This window comes from Cyclopterus lumpus, chromosome 4 (assembly GCF_009769545.1).
Source record: "Cyclopterus lumpus isolate fCycLum1 chromosome 4, fCycLum1.pri, whole genome shotgun sequence".
NCBI lineage: Eukaryota > Metazoa > Chordata > Actinopteri > Perciformes > Cyclopteridae > Cyclopterus > Cyclopterus lumpus.
The window spans coordinates 3,314,324-3,334,587 of record NC_046969.1 but is presented as its reverse complement, the minus strand read 5'-3'; the positions used below and the strand labels follow the sequence as shown (position 1 = coordinate 3,334,587).

General features: G+C 42.9%; 3 protein-coding genes across 3 annotated transcripts; 1 reads left to right on the top strand and 2 right to left on the bottom strand.

Moving 5' to 3' along the window:
• Nucleotides 1-271: 271 nt before the first annotated feature.
• On the bottom strand, nt 272-3,746 carry commd2 (COMM domain containing 2). The gene is made up of 6 exons (XM_034531695.1): nt 3,571-3,746; nt 2,650-2,727; nt 2,057-2,139; nt 1,398-1,472; nt 1,196-1,294; nt 272-713 (listed from the first exon to the last, which is right to left on the bottom strand). Exons 1-6 carry the CDS (start codon nt 3,695-3,697, stop codon nt 516-518), a joined length of 660 nt encoding a protein of 219 aa, XP_034387586.1. The 5' UTR covers nt 3,698-3,746; the 3' UTR covers nt 272-515.
• An 895-nt stretch (nt 3,747-4,641) lies between these two features.
• Nucleotides 4,642-16,204, bottom strand: lmnb2 (lamin B2). Its single transcript, XM_034530108.1, has 13 exons — nt 15,734-16,204; nt 11,954-12,090; nt 11,662-11,818; nt 10,609-10,734; nt 10,206-10,304; nt 9,509-9,580; nt 9,300-9,425; nt 8,961-9,181; nt 8,007-8,223; nt 7,763-7,870; nt 7,042-7,161; nt 6,841-6,936; nt 4,642-6,278 (listed from the first exon to the last, which is right to left on the bottom strand). The coding sequence occupies exons 1-13, from the start codon at nt 15,944-15,946 to the stop codon at nt 6,243-6,245; spliced, it is 1,728 nt and encodes a 575-aa protein (XP_034385999.1). The 5' UTR covers nt 15,947-16,204; the 3' UTR covers nt 4,642-6,242.
• Nucleotides 16,205-17,069: 865 nt separating this feature from the next.
• rpl36 (ribosomal protein L36) lies at nt 17,070-19,420 on the top strand. The gene is made up of 4 exons (XM_034530109.1): nt 17,070-17,181; nt 17,759-17,853; nt 18,983-19,117; nt 19,297-19,420. Exons 2-4 carry the CDS (start codon nt 17,761-17,763, stop codon nt 19,384-19,386), a joined length of 318 nt encoding a protein of 105 aa, XP_034386000.1. The 5' UTR covers nt 17,070-17,181; nt 17,759-17,760; the 3' UTR covers nt 19,387-19,420.
• The last annotated feature ends 844 nt before the right edge of the window (nt 19,421-20,264 follow it).

The window sequence follows — 20,264 nt, the reverse complement described above, 5'->3', positions numbered from 1 at the left end:
GAGTGAGGTATGTGCATCTGTGTGAACTGGGATGTGATGACTTGAATCTTAGTTTTGGTTTTACTAAAGTTTTTATTGTCTGTCACTGTTTTATGTCTGAAACTTTGTTAAATGTGCTTTTGCTGTCTTGGCCAGGACACTCTTGTAAAGGAGATTTTTAATCTCAATGAGGCTTTTCCTGGTTAAATGAATTTAAATAAAAACATTCTGTTGCAGTCAAATGTTGACACCGTGTCAAATGCCTCTCTGTCTTAACAAAACCACAAGAATGGAGATTCATGTCGTCAAACACTTTAATACAACATCAGCGGCACTGTAGAAACATTATATACAATAAAGTCGATACCTTCTGGCAGGTATTATGACTCAAGGGTAATAAAGTGACGGCCGTTGGCCAGTCGGAGAGACAAAACCAGAGTTAATCATCCGGCACCAGATCAGAACACAGACCCGTTTTAATGTACCCAGGTTTAAAGGCAGTAATGTGGCGTGAAACAGGTTACACAGAAAGTTGGTCATTTGATGTTGCGAAATATGCGGCGAGCATGGTTGGTTTTTATGGCAGCCAGAGCAGCCTCCAGCGTGGAGATGAGGTGCAGGAGGGTGCTGGGGTCTGTCTGGAGAACCTTCCTGCTGAGGTCACCGCCTCCCGTCAGCAGCAGGCGCATCGTCAGCATGGGAACGACCTGCTGGCGGATCGGACGACTCGCCAACTGGCAGCAAGACGTATGGGGGAAGTGATAAAAGGCAACCCAGTCACCGGAAACATGTCGGCATTGTACAACCAAAACCACGTTTCATGAATGCGGTTCTTATCAACGTTGCATCACATGACTAACGTTGTGAAACGATTGGTTACGTTTATGCACAAAAATACTTTGTTACGGTTAAAAAAAAAAAATTATCATGGTTTGTGTCATCAACGAATCGTAACAACATGACATATTAACATAACAACATAAAAACTGTAAATAAACAACCTCACAAGTCCTGGTAGTGGAAAGTTAATCGGTGATTAAACACCAATTAATTAACAAACACAATTACACACTAAAAGATTGCAAATAACTGAATATAATGTGCAAACATAATCAAATCTAATCTAGATTTGAATCCAAAGCAGATGATTCCTAATTTCTATGATCTAGCATGTATACAGGAACATACAGACACACACACACACACACACACACACCTGTACATCCAGTCTCCATTCCAGGTTGTGGTAGGCCGGCAGGCTGGAGGGCAGCTGTCTCAGGATGCTGCGGATCTGATTGTGGTGTTGCAGGTAGAGCTGCAACACAAACCCTCACACACTCAGCTGGAGAGCAGGGAGCTGGCATGCAACGTGTGCGCGCCAAATCATCTCAGATCAAAGGAAATAGAGTCAAAGTCACCTGTAGGAGGGTCTGGTTAAGATCTTCACCAAACCCCAGAACCAACACAGAGTCCAGGAAATCCTCTTCAGAGATCTGCGCAAACGCACACAATGGTAAACATTTGACTCAATATTTCAATCTGGTGAAATATGGGGCTCAGTTTTTCCACGACACAGGAAGACCTAAAAAACACACCACTCATCACCAAATGTTACAGAAAAGCACACTTCCAAGGCCCTGAACATGTGCATGCTGGCTCACTGACTGGTTAAAAGTCTGGATGAAGTCAAACAGAATTCAGCCGAGTAAGCCAAGTGTCATCAGGATCCATTTTAGAAAAAACACGTGTTAGGAATAAGTGTGGCGTCTGAATGTGCTCCAGGCACTGTGGATTCTCCCGACCCACCGGGAATCAGAATGTCATGTTCAGGCACTCTGACTGTCACGGACACCCGGATGCTGAGAGAGATGCACAGTGAAAAGCGAGGCTGATAAAGAACCAATCAAAACGGCAACGGTGTCATTATCCTATAGCATTTGTAATGTGCCGTCAACATTTACTACTTGTCTATTGCCATTTCAACCCTAACCCTAACCCACGCCTGGTCCTCAAACTGTTTTTCTGAATCTGTGCCATGTCAAACACAGAGCGGTGTGTCAGAGTGTGTGTGAGTCACCATGTGTTTGGAGCTCTCGGTCATCAGGTACATCAGGCCTTCCACTCCATGCTGCACCATTTCCACCGGCACACACAGCTTCCCTGCAAGCAGAGGGCCGTTACACACTCTGAAGTCCTGGCAGGTCTGCCGTGTTACACTAATGATCATGGGATGTGTTGGTTAGTGAGCACAGATATCAAACCAGACATGCTCCGTCTGTACACTGGTATTGATGAATCAAACTGTACTAAAGGATTTAACTGGTCATCATTGTACTGTGACACTGTGTGCTGTAAAGTGATCACTGTTACTTCGACTGTTCCTTCATGAAGTTCAGACCGTTTTGGATGTACAGTATATAGTGTTGATTCTAGCAGGGTGGAGTAGGCGGTGCTGCTGAATAGTGTGTTAATAATCACACCCCACAAATATGAGTTAAAGGTATAATGAATATTAGAAACAGTATTTAGATATATAGACGAGCAGGACTGTCCTACGCCATACGGCCCATGACAAGTCCACGACTGCCACAGTGTTGAGTAAAGTATTTAACAGCAGTCGGAGTGGACCAATCAGCTGTAAGGAGGATGTGATGAAAGCTGTAGTCTTACTGGCTGCTCCCTCGTAGATCTTAGGACTGCTTCCTCTCCTTAAGAACTCCAGCGCTATGCGACCGAACTCTCCAACCACTGAAGACAACAACAACAAAAAACACACACACGCACACACACATGCTTCATTTTTAGAAATCAACGTGTTCCAATTCACATTCAGGGTTCGGACTCTAGAGATAGAAGTGATGCATCCGTTCTCTGATATGTGTACAATCCAACAATGTATTTTGTTATGAGACAGAAACTGCATTAACTTAGTTAGTTTTTCGGATCATAGTAAATGAACTGTAGATCCTTTCTAGTCTTCCAGCCACACAAAGCTCTTAAAAACTACATGTCATCATTCACACCCAATCATACACTGATGAGCGGCTACCATGCAAGGTGCCACGTGTCCATCAGGACTAGTTAACCATTCTAGCAATTTGGGATTAAGTACATCGACAGAGTCTGGGGCGGGGATCGAACCGCCGCTTCTCTGTTTGAAGGACGACCTGCTCTCTGAGCCCCAGAGTGAAGCCAATAGACTAATAACCCACTTTTATTGTAACAGTCTTCAGTGGATACAAATAAGATGTGGGGGATTTGTCTCCTTACTTTATTATTGGCAGACATACTGTACACTGTAACCATGTATCATTTAGGGGCATATCCCACATCTGATCAAATTTAAACTTAAATATGTTGTTTCTATAATAGTGTTTTCGGCACAGTTCCTGCTAGGAGGGTTCATCCGGGCATTTCCCTTGAACACAACGTCTACATCCTCAGCTGGTCATCACACACAGTGTAGAGTTTCATTTAGTAAGGAGATCTACTTTCTGCTACTGCAGCATTGCGGTCAGCTGACTATCACACCGTAACTGTTACAGCAGCTAACCATAAAGTCATGGTCCTGATCCAGGACCAGTTACCGACCTGCGGCGTCAACCTTCGGCAAGAAGGAGAGGTGTTCTTTATGGTCTTCAGACAAAACCAGCAGCATCCTGAACAGCCGGTAGAGTCCTGAACAGCAACAGCTTAACAGTTCGGAAACCAAACACATCCATCAACCCGGAAGAGCCCTTGGACCGTTTTTCGATTGCCCGCCCTACTCGGCCTCTGATTGGCTTATCCCGGCGTTCTACCCTAGGCCTAACCAATCGCACTTCTCGTGTATAAACCTAACCAATAAAGCCAACGAAGGCAACGAGTACTAGCCAATCAGAGGCGGAGTATACCTCCTTCTTTGTTGGTGTTTTACTGCGGCTTAACGATGCGTGTTCAAATAAGTGAGACATTATATCATGAAAAAAAATTACACGAATATGGAACCTTGTAATTAAGAAATAACCACATACATTTGTTATGAAAAGTTATATTCATGCTTCTATAATTTAGCTATTTTTGATTTCCTTCTGGCACATTAATTTTTTTCAAGATGTCCACTATACCCAGGATGTTTTTATTACATGATGATATACAGCGGAAATAAAGATACGTTCTTTTCAATATGTGGGAAAAAAAAGTTTCAGAAAAACTGACCGACATATTCTTTTTAGACCATAAAGTTGTTACAACAACGAACACCGATAAAGGACAAGAAAATGACTTCTTTCCCACGAAAATGTCCACCAGTTTCACAGATGAGAAACATGTTAAAAAAAAACCTTTTTGCATCCATACAATATCTTCTTTCAGATGTAGTTAAAAGAAAATAACATTATCTGTAGATTTGACCTAAATGCACCAAGTCAGTATTAGATAATACTCTATTTACATATTTAAACATAACCCTTCAGAAAACACAATGACCGTGTACTCAATGTCCCCCAGTGAGTCATCAACTGGTTCAGTTTCATGTGGCAGCTCGCACCGTTTAAATCTATGAAGAAACATGGAATATATGAGTAATGCTTTTTGAAAAATGTTTCGTAATATAAAAAGGAAACCCATGAGCCGGTATGTGCCGAGTTTATGTAATAATGACCACTAGAGACAGCCAGTGTGTATATGTAAAACATTTATTGTGTACAAAAAGCAGTTCAACAGTTGAGGGAACTCCTCTTAGTCGGCCCCCCCTCGTTAACAATACAAGGTTAAATGATATTCAACAGAAATCTCACTAAATCACATCTATATTGTAGCACAACTGGTCAGACAGAGTCCTGGAGCAGCCCCTCCAGGGACGGCTTTTCTACAAATACTCCTGGATACTTTATACTTTTAGCCAAAGTTTGCCATTTTCCGTTTAAAAAGTTGTGTTGTTTTCTAAGTAACAAACTGATGCTCATGCATACTAATATGCAACAATAACGGCATCAAAAGGCAGTGGTTCTTGGTGAGACTAAAGCTTCATTATTAGATCTCAGTGGAACTTACAGTGATTGGTAAAAGCCAGTTTTCATGAAAAGGGTTGGTCGTTTGAAAAATACATTGCAGAGATCCGCTGAATACACATGAATTATTGTGCTAAAATCTCCTGGAGGGACTGAATCCCGTTACACATCTCAGAGCCTCACAACTCATAAATCAGATCAGTATTAACTTCAGAGCCCCCCGCTGGACAAGGAGCCTACGCAAGGCCGAGGAGACGGCTGCAGCAGTAGTGTTCAGAACCCTGGAGTCTCTTGAAGGTATACACACCTGATCGTAAGCATCCCAGAAACCCATACACACCCCCCCACAATGAGAAATTAAGTATATCATGTAAACAAATTGATTACATAGACGAGCACTCTATAGAAAAATAACTAGCGAGGTAAAGCACGCCGTACTGACACAAGAATCAGGACCCAGACCCACACAAGGGCTTAAACTAGTTAAGCTAGTTCCATGGCTGTAGACCTACCCAACACGACCCCCCTAGACTCCCATCACATTTTGGTTGTCACCTTGGTTCCATGACAGCGTTGGCGGGTACGGTGAAGCAAACTGATTCACATGTCGTTCTAACTAATGCCACAGGCCACTAAAGGTTTTCATTCCACTGGATTCTCCAGGGGGGATCCAGGTGTGTCCCAAAGGTTTGGACTGCAACGCATCATTTAAACCGATTTCCGAACGAAAGGGTTGTTGAGGAATTTTACAGACAGAGGAACATTTGAGATTCGAGATATTGAAATAAATGAAGAAAATGTACCTGGCCTTTAAACGGAAGACATAAATAAAAATTAAGAGGAAATCTATATGGGCACCACACATAAAAGGTTGTAAATGGCACTAAGTTTGCCTTCATTATGGAGGAAAAACTGGTCTTTATAATGTAATTTGGACCTGCTCATGGCTTATTGTCCAGTAACGTGAGGAGCTCATCAGGTGCTTCGCCTCGGTTTCAGTTGATTCATGGAGTGTACTGTCGTTACTAGTCGGGGGTGGGGATTTTAAAACATTATGGTTGTGATCCGCAGACATTAGCATTGCTTGCGGTGTTTAGGAAAACGACTCATTAAAGCCGTCCAGTAAAAAGATTAGTCTAAAAAGTCTTATATTGTCTTGAACAGTAAAAAAACACATAATGATGAGGCAATGGGCAGAATCATATCTGGATGACTGGAGAAAAAAATATATATATAAAATGGGAAAGTGAAAGCCAACGGAAGGGGAAGGCTTCACATGATGGCACACTCTCTGGAGGACGCCTTTCCCTGGAGAGAAACACAACGCTTCAGATTAGCACAAACATGTCATCAGGCATAGATTACAGTGGGGCTGTGCACACGCCTGCTGTACCCACTTGATTCCATGCAAACCGACTGAACTGGCAGATTAACCAGTAGCATTGACCAGCATCCTGTACTTCATCCAACTGGTTCAGCATTAGCAACGTGACCAACTCATGAGAGAAGAGCCTGCACTTCTTTTACCACACTACTCTTGCATGCTCCTCCTCTGGGCTCCGCCCCTCTTTCGAAGGTTTGTTCATGAATGGACTAACAGAGACCCCTGGATGAGCGCGCCGTGTTTGGTTTGGGGATTTTTACAGGAGCATATACATGCTTTGGAAAAAACTAGAAAGGGTTACTAGAAAGAGGAACTAATTAGAGCCCAGATGTGTTGAGGGATAAAACACCTGATAAGATATTGTTCACGTAGGACTCGTGGCAAACGTACACAGTTTAGCCTGGCCTATTTGATAAAAATGGCATGGACAAAATAATAAAAACACCTCATCTTTTGTGTGCTTTTCACAAAGACAAGAACACTCACCGTTTGTGCCTCCTCCTCCTCTTCTTCCTCCTCCTCATCATCCTCTCCGTTCTCGGCCTCCACCTCAGTCTTGGTTACGCTCCTTGTGGCCACCTCCTGCAGGACAGTCAGTCAGACCACATGACTCAAAACACAAACGGCAAGCTGCACGGGAACAACGCTCAACGTGGAGGTCCCCAAATCAAAGACGCGTATCGTTACCTCGTCATCAGCGTTGAGCAAAGTGGTGACATTGTCGTTTCCGATGCCCCAAGAGGTCTGGCTCTTCCACAGCAGGTCAGTTGGGGGACTGTGGGCCACGCCAGCATCAGCAGACCACACCTGTACACAAAGTAATGACATTAGCAGATACTAAACACTCTTGAACACACCAATCAGCTGCTTTATATATCATGCAGGGTGACGGAACAGCTGTTTGATCTCAACCGAAGCTCCCATCACTTTGTCCAGGTGACATGAGCTCAGAAGACTAAACTGAGACAGAGGTGTGAACACTAACATCGAGAGCATTCAGCTTCAACAGTGAGCGTTGTAATTAACTGACCTTTTAAGCATGGATATTAATTATACATAGATTATATACTAATATATATGTGTGTATATATATATATATATATATATATATATATATCTAGAAGTAGGTCTGGGAAAAAATGTGTTGTCTTTCAATAGAATCATATCGATATACCTTGATAGACAATTACGCATCTAAATTGATAATAACATGCGCATGCCAACTCATATTTATGTTCTTAATTGAATGAGGGAAAAAAATCGTATATTTCATTTGTCAAGTGAACCATGTGGTTATTTCAGAGAGACTATTTAGTTATTGATTTAGCAGAAAACATGCTCCATGGTTACACATAGTGTTATGAGATGAATGGCCGATAGAGTAACAACTCTTCTTGATATTGCTCACCGTCACAGACTGGCCAGCCTTAAGAACAAACTTTGGGGAGAACTTGTAGACGACCTCATCCTCATCGTCAACCTGTCTTTTCAACCTCCAGTTGCCCAACGGCTGGTCCTACAACACACAGGTAAACTCAGCATACAAGGACCTTAAACAGAAAACCTCACTGCATCATGGTAGAATAAACCCAACCCCAATACAGCCTTTCGTATTCTCTGAAGCTACTAATCCCCAGGACGCTCTCACTCACATAAACGGTATCATTGTTCAGTGTGACTGCGTTTCCGTCCATGTCAGTGACTGATATGGAGACTGCTCCGGTAGCGGTGCTATCTTCGGACACCAGCAGCCGCCCCTCATCCTTAGCCACGGCCTCCCCCCTCTTCCTTTTGGAAGAGCGAGAGGAGGAGGATCCTGTTACCCTGGAAACAGTGACTCGAGAAGACGGGCTGGGGGACAGCTTCAGTCTGAAAGAGGCACAGTGGTCACCAGAGTTACGGGGAGGAAGTGCTCCGGCAGGTGGTCAGAGGATCGGGTCTCGCTCGACAAGGCGGTTGTGTGACAAACTCTCATTACAGATAAACAGGACATTAAAACAGTGTTTTTGGAAACATCTGAAGGTGATAAATTAGCCATGCAGTATTGATTAATTTTGAATCTGCGAGCCTGGTGCCTTGTGATTGGTGGACTGAATCTGCATAAAGTCGTCGTAATGCAAATGTAGATACGGCGAGTGGTTCGTCAACCCGCCATGTCAGATCAATCCTGCTCTCAGTAGCAATGAATGGGATGGATCAACTATACATTATCTATCACAATGACAACGCTAACAATAAAACATCTGTTCTAGCTGGTTCCAACCTGGTTCACACGTTTCCTTTGCGCATTCTACTGGAAAGCCAGGACACAACTAGACCGGCCCTAAAAGCCGAGCCCTTGGGTCAGCTACGCGACTACTCTGGACCCAACGAAGACAAGTCGTGTGTACGGTCACGGTCAAGCATTCGGCCTCGCACCCTTTTAACAGCCTCAGCCACTAGAATGGTTAATGCTCATGAAATTGCACATTATGACCCAAAACGTTACAGAAGTCAGAGAGTTGTAATCATTGTTATCCAAATAACAATGAGCAGCACTGTGGGGGAAACTCACAATACCGTCTTCGAGCTGTGTGACAGAGCGTGTGTGTGTGTGTGCGTCGTACCTGTGCTCCTCTCCCTCCAGCAGTTTCCTGTATGCGTGGATCTCCATATCCAGAGCGAGCTTCACGTCCAACAGCTCCTGGTACTCAGTGAGCTGAGCGTTCATCCGGTCTCTCAGCTCGCTCATCTCCTGCTCCTTTCTCTCCATGGACCGGCGGTGCTTGTCTCGCTCTGCTGACAGAATCTCCTCCAGCTCTCTGATGCGATCCTCGGAGGCAGCCGCCTTACAACATACAAGCGAGCGTCCAGCATGACCATTAATTCATAAAGCCAACGAGCGACTCCTGAAGCTGAATAACACGAGGAGCTGAAACGCGAAGGCTTGGGTCACAAAGCAGTACCTGTTTCTGCAGGGCGCTGAGCTGGTACCCGAGGCTCTCTATTCTCATACGGGACTCCTGCAGCTCCTCTCTGGCCGAACCCATTGCCTTGTCATTGATCTCAGAGGACACCATGGCATTATCCACCTGGAGTGACAACAAGACAGAGTGTGTTAGCGAGTCAGAGCTTCAAAGATAAAAGGAAAATAAAATAAAGATGTCTCCCTCACCTTGGCCTGGTAGGTTTGCTCCAGTTCCTCCTTGTACACAGAGACCTGCTCGTCATGTTGCCTCCTCAGGTCCTGGTGGGATCACAAAAATCTTATTGGGACTCATTCTCAAATGAAAGCTCCTCCTTAAGTCATGTGGTAAGTGCCATAGCACGTGTTCCATTAATACAACAACAGAACCACGTTCTCTACTTCACACAGATGACTGAGCTTTTAACTTGCTTTCGGTCTTCTCTTATGGAGAGCAGAGCATTAAGCTGCTGGGTATTATTGTCTTTAACTTTACTCATGTAGACATCAGCTAATTCTAGAAAAAACAGATGCAAAAAAAGAATGGTGTTATTCAAATTAAGAGCTAATAAACTAAAATCTTGGTTCAATTGTTTTTACAGATTGGTGGACATTTTTTCACATGAATTGTCATCAACATGGTCATAGCTGCAGTAATATCATTTAAATGAACACTAGTGAAAATGCATCGCCCAGACACATCACAAAAACAATCATGGCCTTTGTGATTTGATTGGCTCTTGCTGTTGTCAACGATCAACAATATCTCGGGACTTCATATGTTCATATCAAACCCCTATGTGCATTCTACATCCCTGATATTACTATATATGTTGTGTACTTATATTGCTTGCACTGCTCAGTCCTCCCACAGACATGACAATGGTTACCATTCATCGCAACATACCTGCAAAGCCGCTGCCAGTTTGAACTCGTAGTCGTGCCTCACCCCAGAGTCCACCTCCACTATCCTCATCTCCTGCCGACGGCGAGACTCACGCACCTCCTGAACACAAGGAAGACGACCGGAGAGCAACTGTGAGAAACTTCATCCACCTGTCAGAACAATCTCTCAATACAGACGGGACTCCGTGAGGAATTGTATTACCTTCTGAACACAATGCAAAATATGGTACACCAAGGAAGAGAAACAAATATATTATATCATCAATAGTTGTATTCAATGCGTTTAACTATTGCCCAGTGTTTTCTTTGAGTCAGATTAACTTGAGACTCATTTCTAGAAGAAAAATAAGTATATAAAGGAAACCATGACATGTCATGCCGACACACACAAACACACACATTACCTCTTCAAACATGCCCTTCCTGAACGCCAGCTCTTCAGTCAGTGATTGACAACGGTTATCCAAGTCGACACGCATGAGTGTCTCCGCCTCCAGCTGGCGCTTGCCAACCGCATGGCTGTCCTCTGCCTAGAAGAAACATGAGCACATGGAAACTCAAAGACTGAACTATCATGAGAAAGCAGTGGAAGAAAAGCCGAGAAGATTTAAAAGTCAGCGTGGAGCCAGTTGTTGGTTCTAATCCAAGGATCCTGAAACTTATTTATTAAATGTATTGTACCCTGAAGCCACTTCTTTATGTCAGGTGTCACTATCTGAGACATCATGTGGGATATTATAGAAATAGTTAGGATTTAGGATGATTAGGAGTTGAATAACACCCATACCAATATCTTCAGAGTGAATTATGTAATCTTGAGGCGGTACTCAGTTATTCCTGCATTCAAAATGTCACGTAAGCGTAAGCACTGCAACGTATTCGCATCAAAATATACGCAAAGAACCCACGGTAAAAGTACTAATGGTTCAGAATGGACCGTTTCAGAAAATCTATTACAGTGGATTATTGATGCATTGTGTTCATCACTCATGTTGCAGCTGGAAAAGGTGGAACTCAATGTAATGACTTAATATACATAACAATGATATACTCCTAATAAAACATTAGTGGATTTATGGTTTCGATTAAGAATCTGAAACCGCAAAGTAACTAGTAACTAATAGTTAGATAAAACTAGGGTGAAGCACAAGTACCTCTAAATGTAACTTACGTACTCAAATGTACTTGGTTAGCTACGTTCCACCAATGCTGGCGCACAACATTGTTGAAGAGAGCACAAAGGTTTTCACAGAACTAGAATGTTAAATGTAGGTCTCTAAATATAACAGCATGATGCATTTAACTTGAGAATGTCCAGCATTTTCTCCCGGGGGGTGCTTTCCCTTCAGTCTCACAACATCCTGTAGGGATCACCGTTTCTCTTCAGACTATTTAAACCTTTCTAGTATCTTTCGAAACTCGTTTTTGTCCTGAACAGAAGACCTCCTTTTGCTCACCTTAGCCAGCAGGCTCTTGATATCAGCCAGCTCAGAAGTCAAAGCGGCGTTCTGGCTCAGCGCTGTAGAAAGAGCTGCTTCGCTCTTGTGCAGCTGGCCCTCTAATCCACCGGCCCTGGACACCGCGGCAGCAAGATCCCCGTCCTTCTTCTTGGCACTGGAACACATGGACAGAGGGAGGACAACACCGTTATGGCTTCACACTTCCCGCTGACTTTGATAGGAAACGCTCATCTGGTCTCCACATTCATCTGATCTCTAACAACGCGACCTGTGTACTGCATCATATCACCTGCGTGTGGTTTCTTCCAGGTCAGCCTGGGCCTTGCCCAGGTCTATCTGGAGCCTGGCTCTCTCTCTGGCAGTTTCATCCAGAACCCGTCGAGCATCAGCTAACTCTGCTTCATACAGAGCCTTCAGGCCAGTCACCTAGAGGGAGGGACACACAGACATTACTAGACGGCTTGGCTGGGTAAACAATACATTAATAACACACTGTTCACACACATTCAGTGTAATAATGGGTGTAAATGGCTGAATGACATGTTGTGTTAAGTGCTTTGAGTAATCAACAAACTACAAATACATTTACCATCTTATATTCTACAATTCTCAATTCCTTTATTTACTTTCTCAAGGATGAACCACTACCCATCGATAACTAAATTAAATTGCAATAAATGTATTTTGTATAGCCTAAAATCAGAAATTTGGCTCAGAGTGCTTTACAATTTGTACACATACACACAATACTCCTTCTTTGGAGTCCTGGGTACATACATTCCAACAAGACTATCAAAAACACATGCAGACTCCTCCAGCTAACTCGAGGCTGCTGTTGGACTACGATTGGACCAGTGCACTATTTTTATAGTCTGTTTAAACATCGAGCCAAAGAGGCGACCCAACTCGTTATACAAGCCTGCAGGGATTGCCAGATGTGGACCCCACCTCTCCAGAAGCTTTGCCGCTGACATTCTGTGACTATCGGTGGCAGAGCGCTAAGGCCAACTAACAGTACTGTTGCCTACAGGGGGCGGATTTATATTACAACTTCGGGGCAGGTACTTTAACAAAGTACAAAAACTATGTAAATATAGTGGACTAATGTCTATCTGAGCAGCGAGTGAAGCCTCTCCCTCTGTGTGTCTTTAACAGAGCTGCTCTCTGCTTTGTTGATATAGCTGGCCAGCTATGCATTCCTTTAGTGCATGTTAATGCTAGTGGGTGTTCCCCAACAGCTAGCTCTCAGTCTGCAGTAATAATCTTGTCTTGACAGACAGCGTTGTCGTGGAAGCCTACCACCCACCCCCCTAACACCATTAGCTGCCCGCCTCAGCCATGGTGAGAGGCAATAGATGAGCTCTGAACTTGGTGCCTTTATTCTGTCCACTACACTGTCCTCACCAGCTGTTTGCAGAAATGAGGATTGTCAATACTTTATTGATTGACGTCCTTCAGGAATACTTTATTGATTGACATCCTTCAGGAATACTTTATTGATAGATTCAACAACAACATTGACGAGGCACTCTTACGCTAAGAGCGTGCGCTCGGTTTCATCAACTCGTCTAACTAGCTTAACTCACTCCCGTCCCCAGAACAGGTCAAACCCGCCTCCCCTCTGCTCCACCAATCACAGGCACGCAGCTCGACCAGCATGCACACTGCCTCCCCATGATTGGCTAGAGAGAGGGAGTTGACGACCGACCCCTCCAAATCCAAAGTAGTCTGCCGAAGTTTCGCTCCAGTGGTTGTTTGGGTAGCTATTGGCTGGCATCAATGCTGTGTAACGCCTTTAAGTGGTATTTCATGTTCATGGTACTCTGGTGATAAGATAACTCCAGTTTGCAGTGGTTACAAATAGCTTTTGCTTTTATCAACTACGTCGTCTGGTAGAGATTTAAAATTAAAATGTCCATTTAAAAGTGCCGTACCATTCTCCATGTTCTGTCAATGTGTGCAGCAGTGTTAAGCCCCTCCCAGAGCAAAAATAAATAGATGTTGCTAACGCACAAAGAAATCATTGTCAGCGTTAATGGATTAATACGTTAACGTATTTATAATGCGTTAACGTGCCCAGCCCCAGGGTTGCAAAATTCCGGGAATATTAAAAGTTGGAAACTTTCCACAGGAATTAACAGGAATAAACTGGAAATTTGGGGGTAATTTAACTGCATTTACCTTGTCATAAGCAGACATGCATGCAAACATTTATAATACACCTTTTAAAAATGACATTTTTGACATTAGAGTAGAACTTTATTCTTTCATCGAACAACAAAAACATGAGCGTTGAATAAAAAAGGTGTATTCCCTATGATCACCACCCCCCAACCCAATTTTTTGCGTCTGTTTTTCCCTGAATCCTTTCAGGTCTAAATGATTTCTTCCTGGACCTCATCAACGCCCTCCTCACTGCTGTAAAAAGTTAGTCTACTGTATACAAATAAACAAATAAATAAATATTAAAATGAACATGGCTTCAGTTTACCAAGTAATCAATATGCTAGGTGGTGACAAACAGTGTTGGGAAAGTTCACTTTCTACATGAACTAGTTCCGTTCATAGTTCATAATTCAAAATGTTGAACTAAGTTCACAGCTCCAAAAAATTAACTAGTTCAGTTATTTTTGTGTATGTATGTTGCGAGCTATAACTGAAATCTCTATCTGTCTGCAATACCGCTCTTGGCCTCTACGCAACTCGACGCTCTCACACTTGCCAGGCATAGGGCTGAAACGTTCAGATGCAACACTGATGACAAAGACGTTCAAAAACAACAGCACGTTTTATGTTTCTGGCAGATAATGTTCCCAACCAGCTGCATTCAGGGTCCAGCTGAGCTAGGCGTGCATAGTCTTGTTCTCAACTACATTTAAGTTCCCCGTTATATGCTTTTGCAAAAAAACTTTTTCCCTCAAAATTCCCAAGACAAAATTTCCGTAAATTTCCCGGAAACTTTCCGACCCTTTGCAACCCTAATATATATATATATATATATATATATATATATATATATATATATATATATATATATATATATATATGTGTTCCATACATGTTTCACATGCTACCTGAGAACAGATGCAATGATCTCATACTGAGGAGGGCTCTAATAACACTGGTGTATCCAGGTCTTCTCAGGGTCCTGGTGTGACCATAATAAGCATGTGATGTGGTCTAAAAGGAGTTTCACACCGTTGTTGTATACAGTGATATTTAATGAAGTATTGTTTTTGATAATTAAAAACGTACCTAGCTACATATAATTTATGTTTTTTGTTGGGAAATTAAGAAAATATTGCACTTTGCAATTTGATTTCAACAAGAATAAAAACAGAAATGAATCACCATTTTCCCAGATCAAAAGTATTGTTATTGTAAACACTAAGCACGTATAGCCCCTTGCCGTGGGGACCGACTGGATCTCTTTGCAAACATTCCACGGCTTATGTGACTGGGGCCATAACACAGAACACCGGAGGGGGATATTACCCAGAACATATTGGACCGCCTCGGTATGACTTACAGAATCATTTTTAAACAATCAATCTGCCTGACTTAACGTAATCCACGTAACGTTTTGCGGCAACATGAAACATCCTCTACGTCGTGGAACGCGTGAAATTCCACTCGAATAAACGAAACATCGGGATTCGCTCCGTGGAGATTAAGGCGCGCGGAACCGCCCGCCTTAATCTCCCCGGTTGTGTTACGTTTGAATGCAGATCGGGGAGTGCAATGGCGCGTGCTTCATTCACGGTGGCAAAGTTAACTTAACGGCTCTCTATCGGTGTTATGTAACGCATTACAATGAAACCATATTCGACACAACGCCGGTAAACTAACGTGAGCGCAACCGATAAACTAGTTAACCACAATATCGGGTGAACTTCCCCCGTTTTAAGGACAATAGGCAGCTCAAACTAACCAGGGCTAGCTACCCTCCATCTGTTCACGTGGACGCATCGTGTAACGCTGGAGCGATGGCTGACGGTAACGGCCAGGTGGTCTCTGGCTGCTAGGCAGCGCGTGGAAGAGTTAACGTTAAACCGTTTTGGTTACTCACCTCTCTGGTGGTTACGTCCTCTTTCTCGGACACTTTGAACATCAACCGGTCGTTCTCCAATTCCAGCGACCGAACGCGGTCGATATATACGGCCAGCCTGTCGTTAAGGTGCTGCAAATCTTGTTTCTCTTGTAGGCGAGAGATCCGCGTTGGGGAGAGGGGTGTCGAGGCCGCCGTCCGGCCAGCTTCACGGCTTGGGGTAGCGGTCGCCATGACGGTTCTTTCAACAATCCTGAGTTTGCGTCTGCGCTCCGTGAGGAATAAAGATTCACGTATCTACTGCGGTCGTTACACGGGGACGCAAAAGCGGTTGATCTCCTGAACCAGCAATAGGAGGGCAATCAATGAGTCGAGTGCTCATACAGTGTCTCAGAGTAGCGTAAACCGCGCTGAACCACTGATGTGATTCCAAGATGGCCGACCCCTCTATCAAGACCGCGCCAAAAGCAGAGACCGCTTCCTGTCTCGCAATGGATGATGGGAGAATGGGAAAGAGGGAAAAACCCACATGCGTCCAAAGAGTTTTACGGACATTTGGGAAAGGGCATATATTATAAATCTATTGCCTATTCTTGCCAAATTATATATACATAGATTTAAGTTTACAAGCCACATACCCATTTTAGTACTGTTATTTACAACGAGTAGAACTATAGAACTATTAAATGCTGTTCTAACATAAAGGCCATAGTTGCTCGTGATCTTTGTATGCAATTATAATTTGTGCCTTAGTATTCCCTTTTGTATTATTATTTTTCTATTTCTGTCTATATTGTTATCTTCTGCAGTTGCCCCCTTGGCATGTTGGTTTGAATTAATGTATTTTGTTGTTTTTTATTGACAATTTGTGATGTCCAATTTGTAAGAACAACAAAAGAACACACACACACACTTGTGAAGAATCTACAACCACATATAGACCCAAATGCATATACACCATTATCAATCTTTTGCATCCATGAATGGCGGCTGCTACATGTAGAAATCCCTTCATTCAGTTCAGTGTTGTCACTGACTATGTAGTTTAGTTGGTTCACCTAATTTTGCCCAAGATAAGCGTACATATGTATTTCTCTCTTGAAAGACAATGTAAAAAAGGGAACACATAATAAAGAAAATAAGAGCAATGTATTTTTTATTTGGCTATGATAAAAAATAACAGAAAAGACACAGAAAAGTGTTTTTCTATGTGTTGTGTTAAACACTAATTATTTTTGTTGAATATCTTCAGACGTCCTCCATAATTGTTTTTTTGTTATTTTTTCTACATCCAGTCTTTATGCTTGGACCAGTTTGCAACGCAAATAAAACAGTAGTACCTCTCTCCCACCGACAGGGGCACTGCTCTACCGGCGCAGAAGCAGCAGTGTCTTCCGGGTCGAACCTTTCATTACCCCGCCTCTTTGCTCCAGCAGTCCTTCCGGTTTGACCGCCATCATAGACAGCAGGTAAGACTTAAATGTGTAAAAATGTCAGCTAAAAGCCACGGCTAATCTCCGCCATCCGTCCGTTTCTACCGAATTAATTGAAACTACGGCGACCTAATGGCTTCACTTAACGTCCGAGCCCAGTATTATAGGAGAGCAACACGTTTATTAACTGTAAATGTGTAGCCCCGTCAGTGATTGACCAACATCCCTGTTTCTGTTCGTTCAGCGCCCTGAAGCAGCTAATTATTCAGTATTTAACGAGGGTTACATACGATACGATGCACGGAGACTCATAATAACACAAAGCCAGTCCACACATTTAATTTGTACTTAAATATACACTACATATTCTCCCGCTTATGTCACTATTACTGCCGCGCGCTCGATGTAAGCCGGTACCTGGCGCATGTTGTGTTGTATGGAGCAGAAGGTTGAACACCAGTTTTGCTCCGTTCGGCTTCGTACAGTGATACTGTTGTGCTGCTGTTGACCGTCGTAAACGAGGAGGGTGCTGCTGGGTGCCATTGCAACGTGTCCGTGCCCAAGCAGCCACTTGTTTCCGTCTGTCCTCATGCTTGTGTGCTCTCTCCTGCAGACATGGCTATTCGCTACCCGATGGCCGTTGGCCTTAACAAAGGCCACCCAGTCACCAAGAACGTGACTGCTCCCAAACACAGCCGCCGGCGTGGGGTGAGTCTCTCTGTGCTGTGGACGCTCGTGAGGGCTCAACTGTAAGCCACTGGTCACCTTGTTCAGGGTTGCTTAACACCAGGAAGAATAGCGTTCAGATGCCACACAGGACACCATGGTGTTTTGCAGTGTGTGCATACAAACAAGGGATATGTGGTTATGATTAGACACTGAATGTTTCACAGCTTAACTTCACGTCAGTTTATATTGTAGAGACAGTTCACAGGAACATCTTAAGCTGTGTTCAAACTATCACCTACTAAACGTCCCTGTCTTGACAGATTTTCAAGTTTCCAATAAAAAGTCATGTACTGAAATCTTGTACCATTTTCAGTTGATCTAATGTTAAACCAAACGTTTTACCTCTTAACTGAATATTGTTTTATTATACATTTTAGCTTTGCCGTTACCAGTCGGTAAAAGCAAAGCTAGGTGAATCAGCCATTTGCACCCCGTATCCTCGTTCCGTCTAACTCATATCCTTGTTTTAAACACTGGGTGCTGCTGGTTTTATGGGGATATTAACTTGTTCCAATATTGGCAAAATTACCACCAATATTTTCAGTTGTAGTTTGATATGCACTTTAGAGTATAAAAGATTGTCACCCAAGTGCAACTAAAGTGTTCTTCCTGCTTTCTGTCACTTTCCTATAGTAATTAGACATGTAAAAGACTATAGATATAGATATATCCATGATATTGAATGTGTAGATTCTTTGAAATGTAGAAATTATGTACTGACAAAATTTGCAGCAAAAAGACCTGAATGTGCCTCTCGCGTCCGAACCAGGACACAGATATTACATGTTGGTTGAGTCACCGTTGAATTGCTTGCTGACTCATTAAATAGCACTTGGAACTGGCTAAAAGCAGGATGACCAAAACATCTGATTGGTTTGAGCAAAACTTGTTGCATTGTCATGTGTCAGTTTGTTGCCTCCAAAATTATTTGCATTAATTTAGGGATCCATATTACCCACTACGTGTCCCCTAAAGCTGTCGCTCACCGGCTTGATGTACAATGTTTGATGGGTCAAATAAAGTTGGCAGTGTTGCCCAATTAATTTCCTCTGTAGGGAGTCGGTAAGGAAGTGGAGCATGTTAACGCTGATTTTTCTTTTTTTCACAGCGTCTGACCAAACACAGCAAATTTGTTCGGGACATGATCCGCGAAGTGTGCGGCTTTGCTCCGTATGAGAGGCGTGCCATGGAGCTGCTGAAGGTGTCAAAGGACAAGAGAGCCCTCAAGTTTATCAAGAAGAGGGTAAGTTAGGGTTCTGGTTGTGTTCTCTAGTGACCAAGCGTTATGTAGAGCAATGTGCACACAGCTTTATACATCTACTGCAGAGAGTTTACTTTTATTTCACACTGTTGTAGTGAGTCGTGTGTGTGAGAGGGCGAGGATACTTAAGTCAGTCTAACGATGTTGTATTTCCTCCTCAGATTGGCACTCACATTCGCGCCAAGAGAAAGAGAGAGGAGCTGAGCAACGTGCTGGCAGCAATGAGGAAAGCTGCGGCCAAGAAGGACTAATCTGTCACTTAATAAAACGTTTGCTAAACTACAACATCCAGACTGCTGGTCCGTTTGTCTTATCCGTGTTCTATGTTGTGCTTTCTTTTTGGGTAAACATCATTAAACATTCAACCTAGCAACATGGCGCACTGCAACTCACTTGTGGCGTTAGTTAGGGGTTTAAGATATCCTTGATGCACTTGAGTTTTCCAATATTATGTTTTGTTCTCGCACTATTTTTTTTAAAATAGTTTACATGCAAAGATTGGTGCCAGAAGGCGGCTCATGCTGAACTAAGGTAGTGTTTGATGATGGAGTGGTAAATGCAGATCTCATTGTTCTAATTATGTGAACAAGTAAAGAGTTTTCACTCTGATCTGATGCACATGGTGGTGGTGTTCACACAATAGTTTTATTAAAATTAGATTTAAAGAATCAATTTATGGACAGTAACAGTTTATTTGAACGTTAATTTACTCCCAACTTGTAGAAACCGTTATTGTCCATCTGATCAGACCGACTGCACCTGTTGGATTCCTTTGTATTTACTCCGCAACATGCAGTCAAAGTCTTAAGTACATGTTTTATTCATTGTGATAATTAATTTATGGGACCCCAATTCCACCAGTAAAAGATGAAAATGAAGCTGTAATATAAATATGCCTATGGTAAGTCAACTTTATGAGAACAAGTCATAAATGAGAGAGAAAGTCCAAATCATCAGACATAATTATGAGAAGTCGTAAATATGAGGTGTTGTGAGTACACTGAAGACTACTTTAAACGTGGCTGTGATTCACACAGGATTTTACAAAGCAAACACACCCTGAAAGGGTTCGAAGCAGAAGCAGCTTTTGCGCGGAAAGAATAAAAGCGATACAGAAAAGCACGTGTTT

What these genes read in the sequence shown, in the direction of transcription:
- commd2 (XM_034531695.1), bottom strand. Translation starts at nt 3,697, where the DNA reads ATGTGTTTGGTTTCCGAACTGTTAAGCTGTTGCTGTTCAGGACTCTAC. An exon ending in GATCTACGAGGGAGCAGCCA is followed by an intron (nt 2,140 to 2,649) that starts GTAAGACTACAG and finishes CTCTGCTTGCAG; the next exon opens with GGAAGCTGTGTGTGCCGGTG. An exon ending in AATGGAGACTGGATGTACAG is followed by an intron (nt 714 to 1,195) that starts GTGTGTGTGTGT and finishes TCTTGCTGCCAG; the next exon opens with TTGGCGAGTCGTCCGATCCG.
- lmnb2 (XM_034530108.1), bottom strand. Translation starts at nt 15,946, where the DNA reads ATGGCGACCGCTACCCCAAGCCGTGAAGCTGGCCGGACGGCGGCCTCG. An exon ending in CTGGAAGAAACCACACGCAG is followed by an intron (nt 11,819 to 11,953) that starts GTGATATGATGC and finishes CATGTGTTCCAG; the next exon opens with TGCCAAGAAGAAGGACGGGG. An exon ending in TCAGCGCCCTGCAGAAACAG is followed by an intron (nt 9,182 to 9,299) that starts GTACTGCTTTGT and finishes GTATGTTGTAAG; the next exon opens with GCGGCTGCCTCCGAGGATCG.
- rpl36 (XM_034530109.1), top strand. Translation starts at nt 17,761, where the DNA reads ATGGCTATTCGCTACCCGATGGCCGTTGGCCTTAACAAAGGCCACCCA. An exon ending in AACACAGCCGCCGGCGTGGG is followed by an intron (nt 17,854 to 18,982) that starts GTGAGTCTCTCT and finishes TTTTTTTCACAG; the next exon opens with CGTCTGACCAAACACAGCAA. An exon ending in TCAAGTTTATCAAGAAGAGG is followed by an intron (nt 19,118 to 19,296) that starts GTAAGTTAGGGT and finishes TTTCCTCCTCAG; the next exon opens with ATTGGCACTCACATTCGCGC.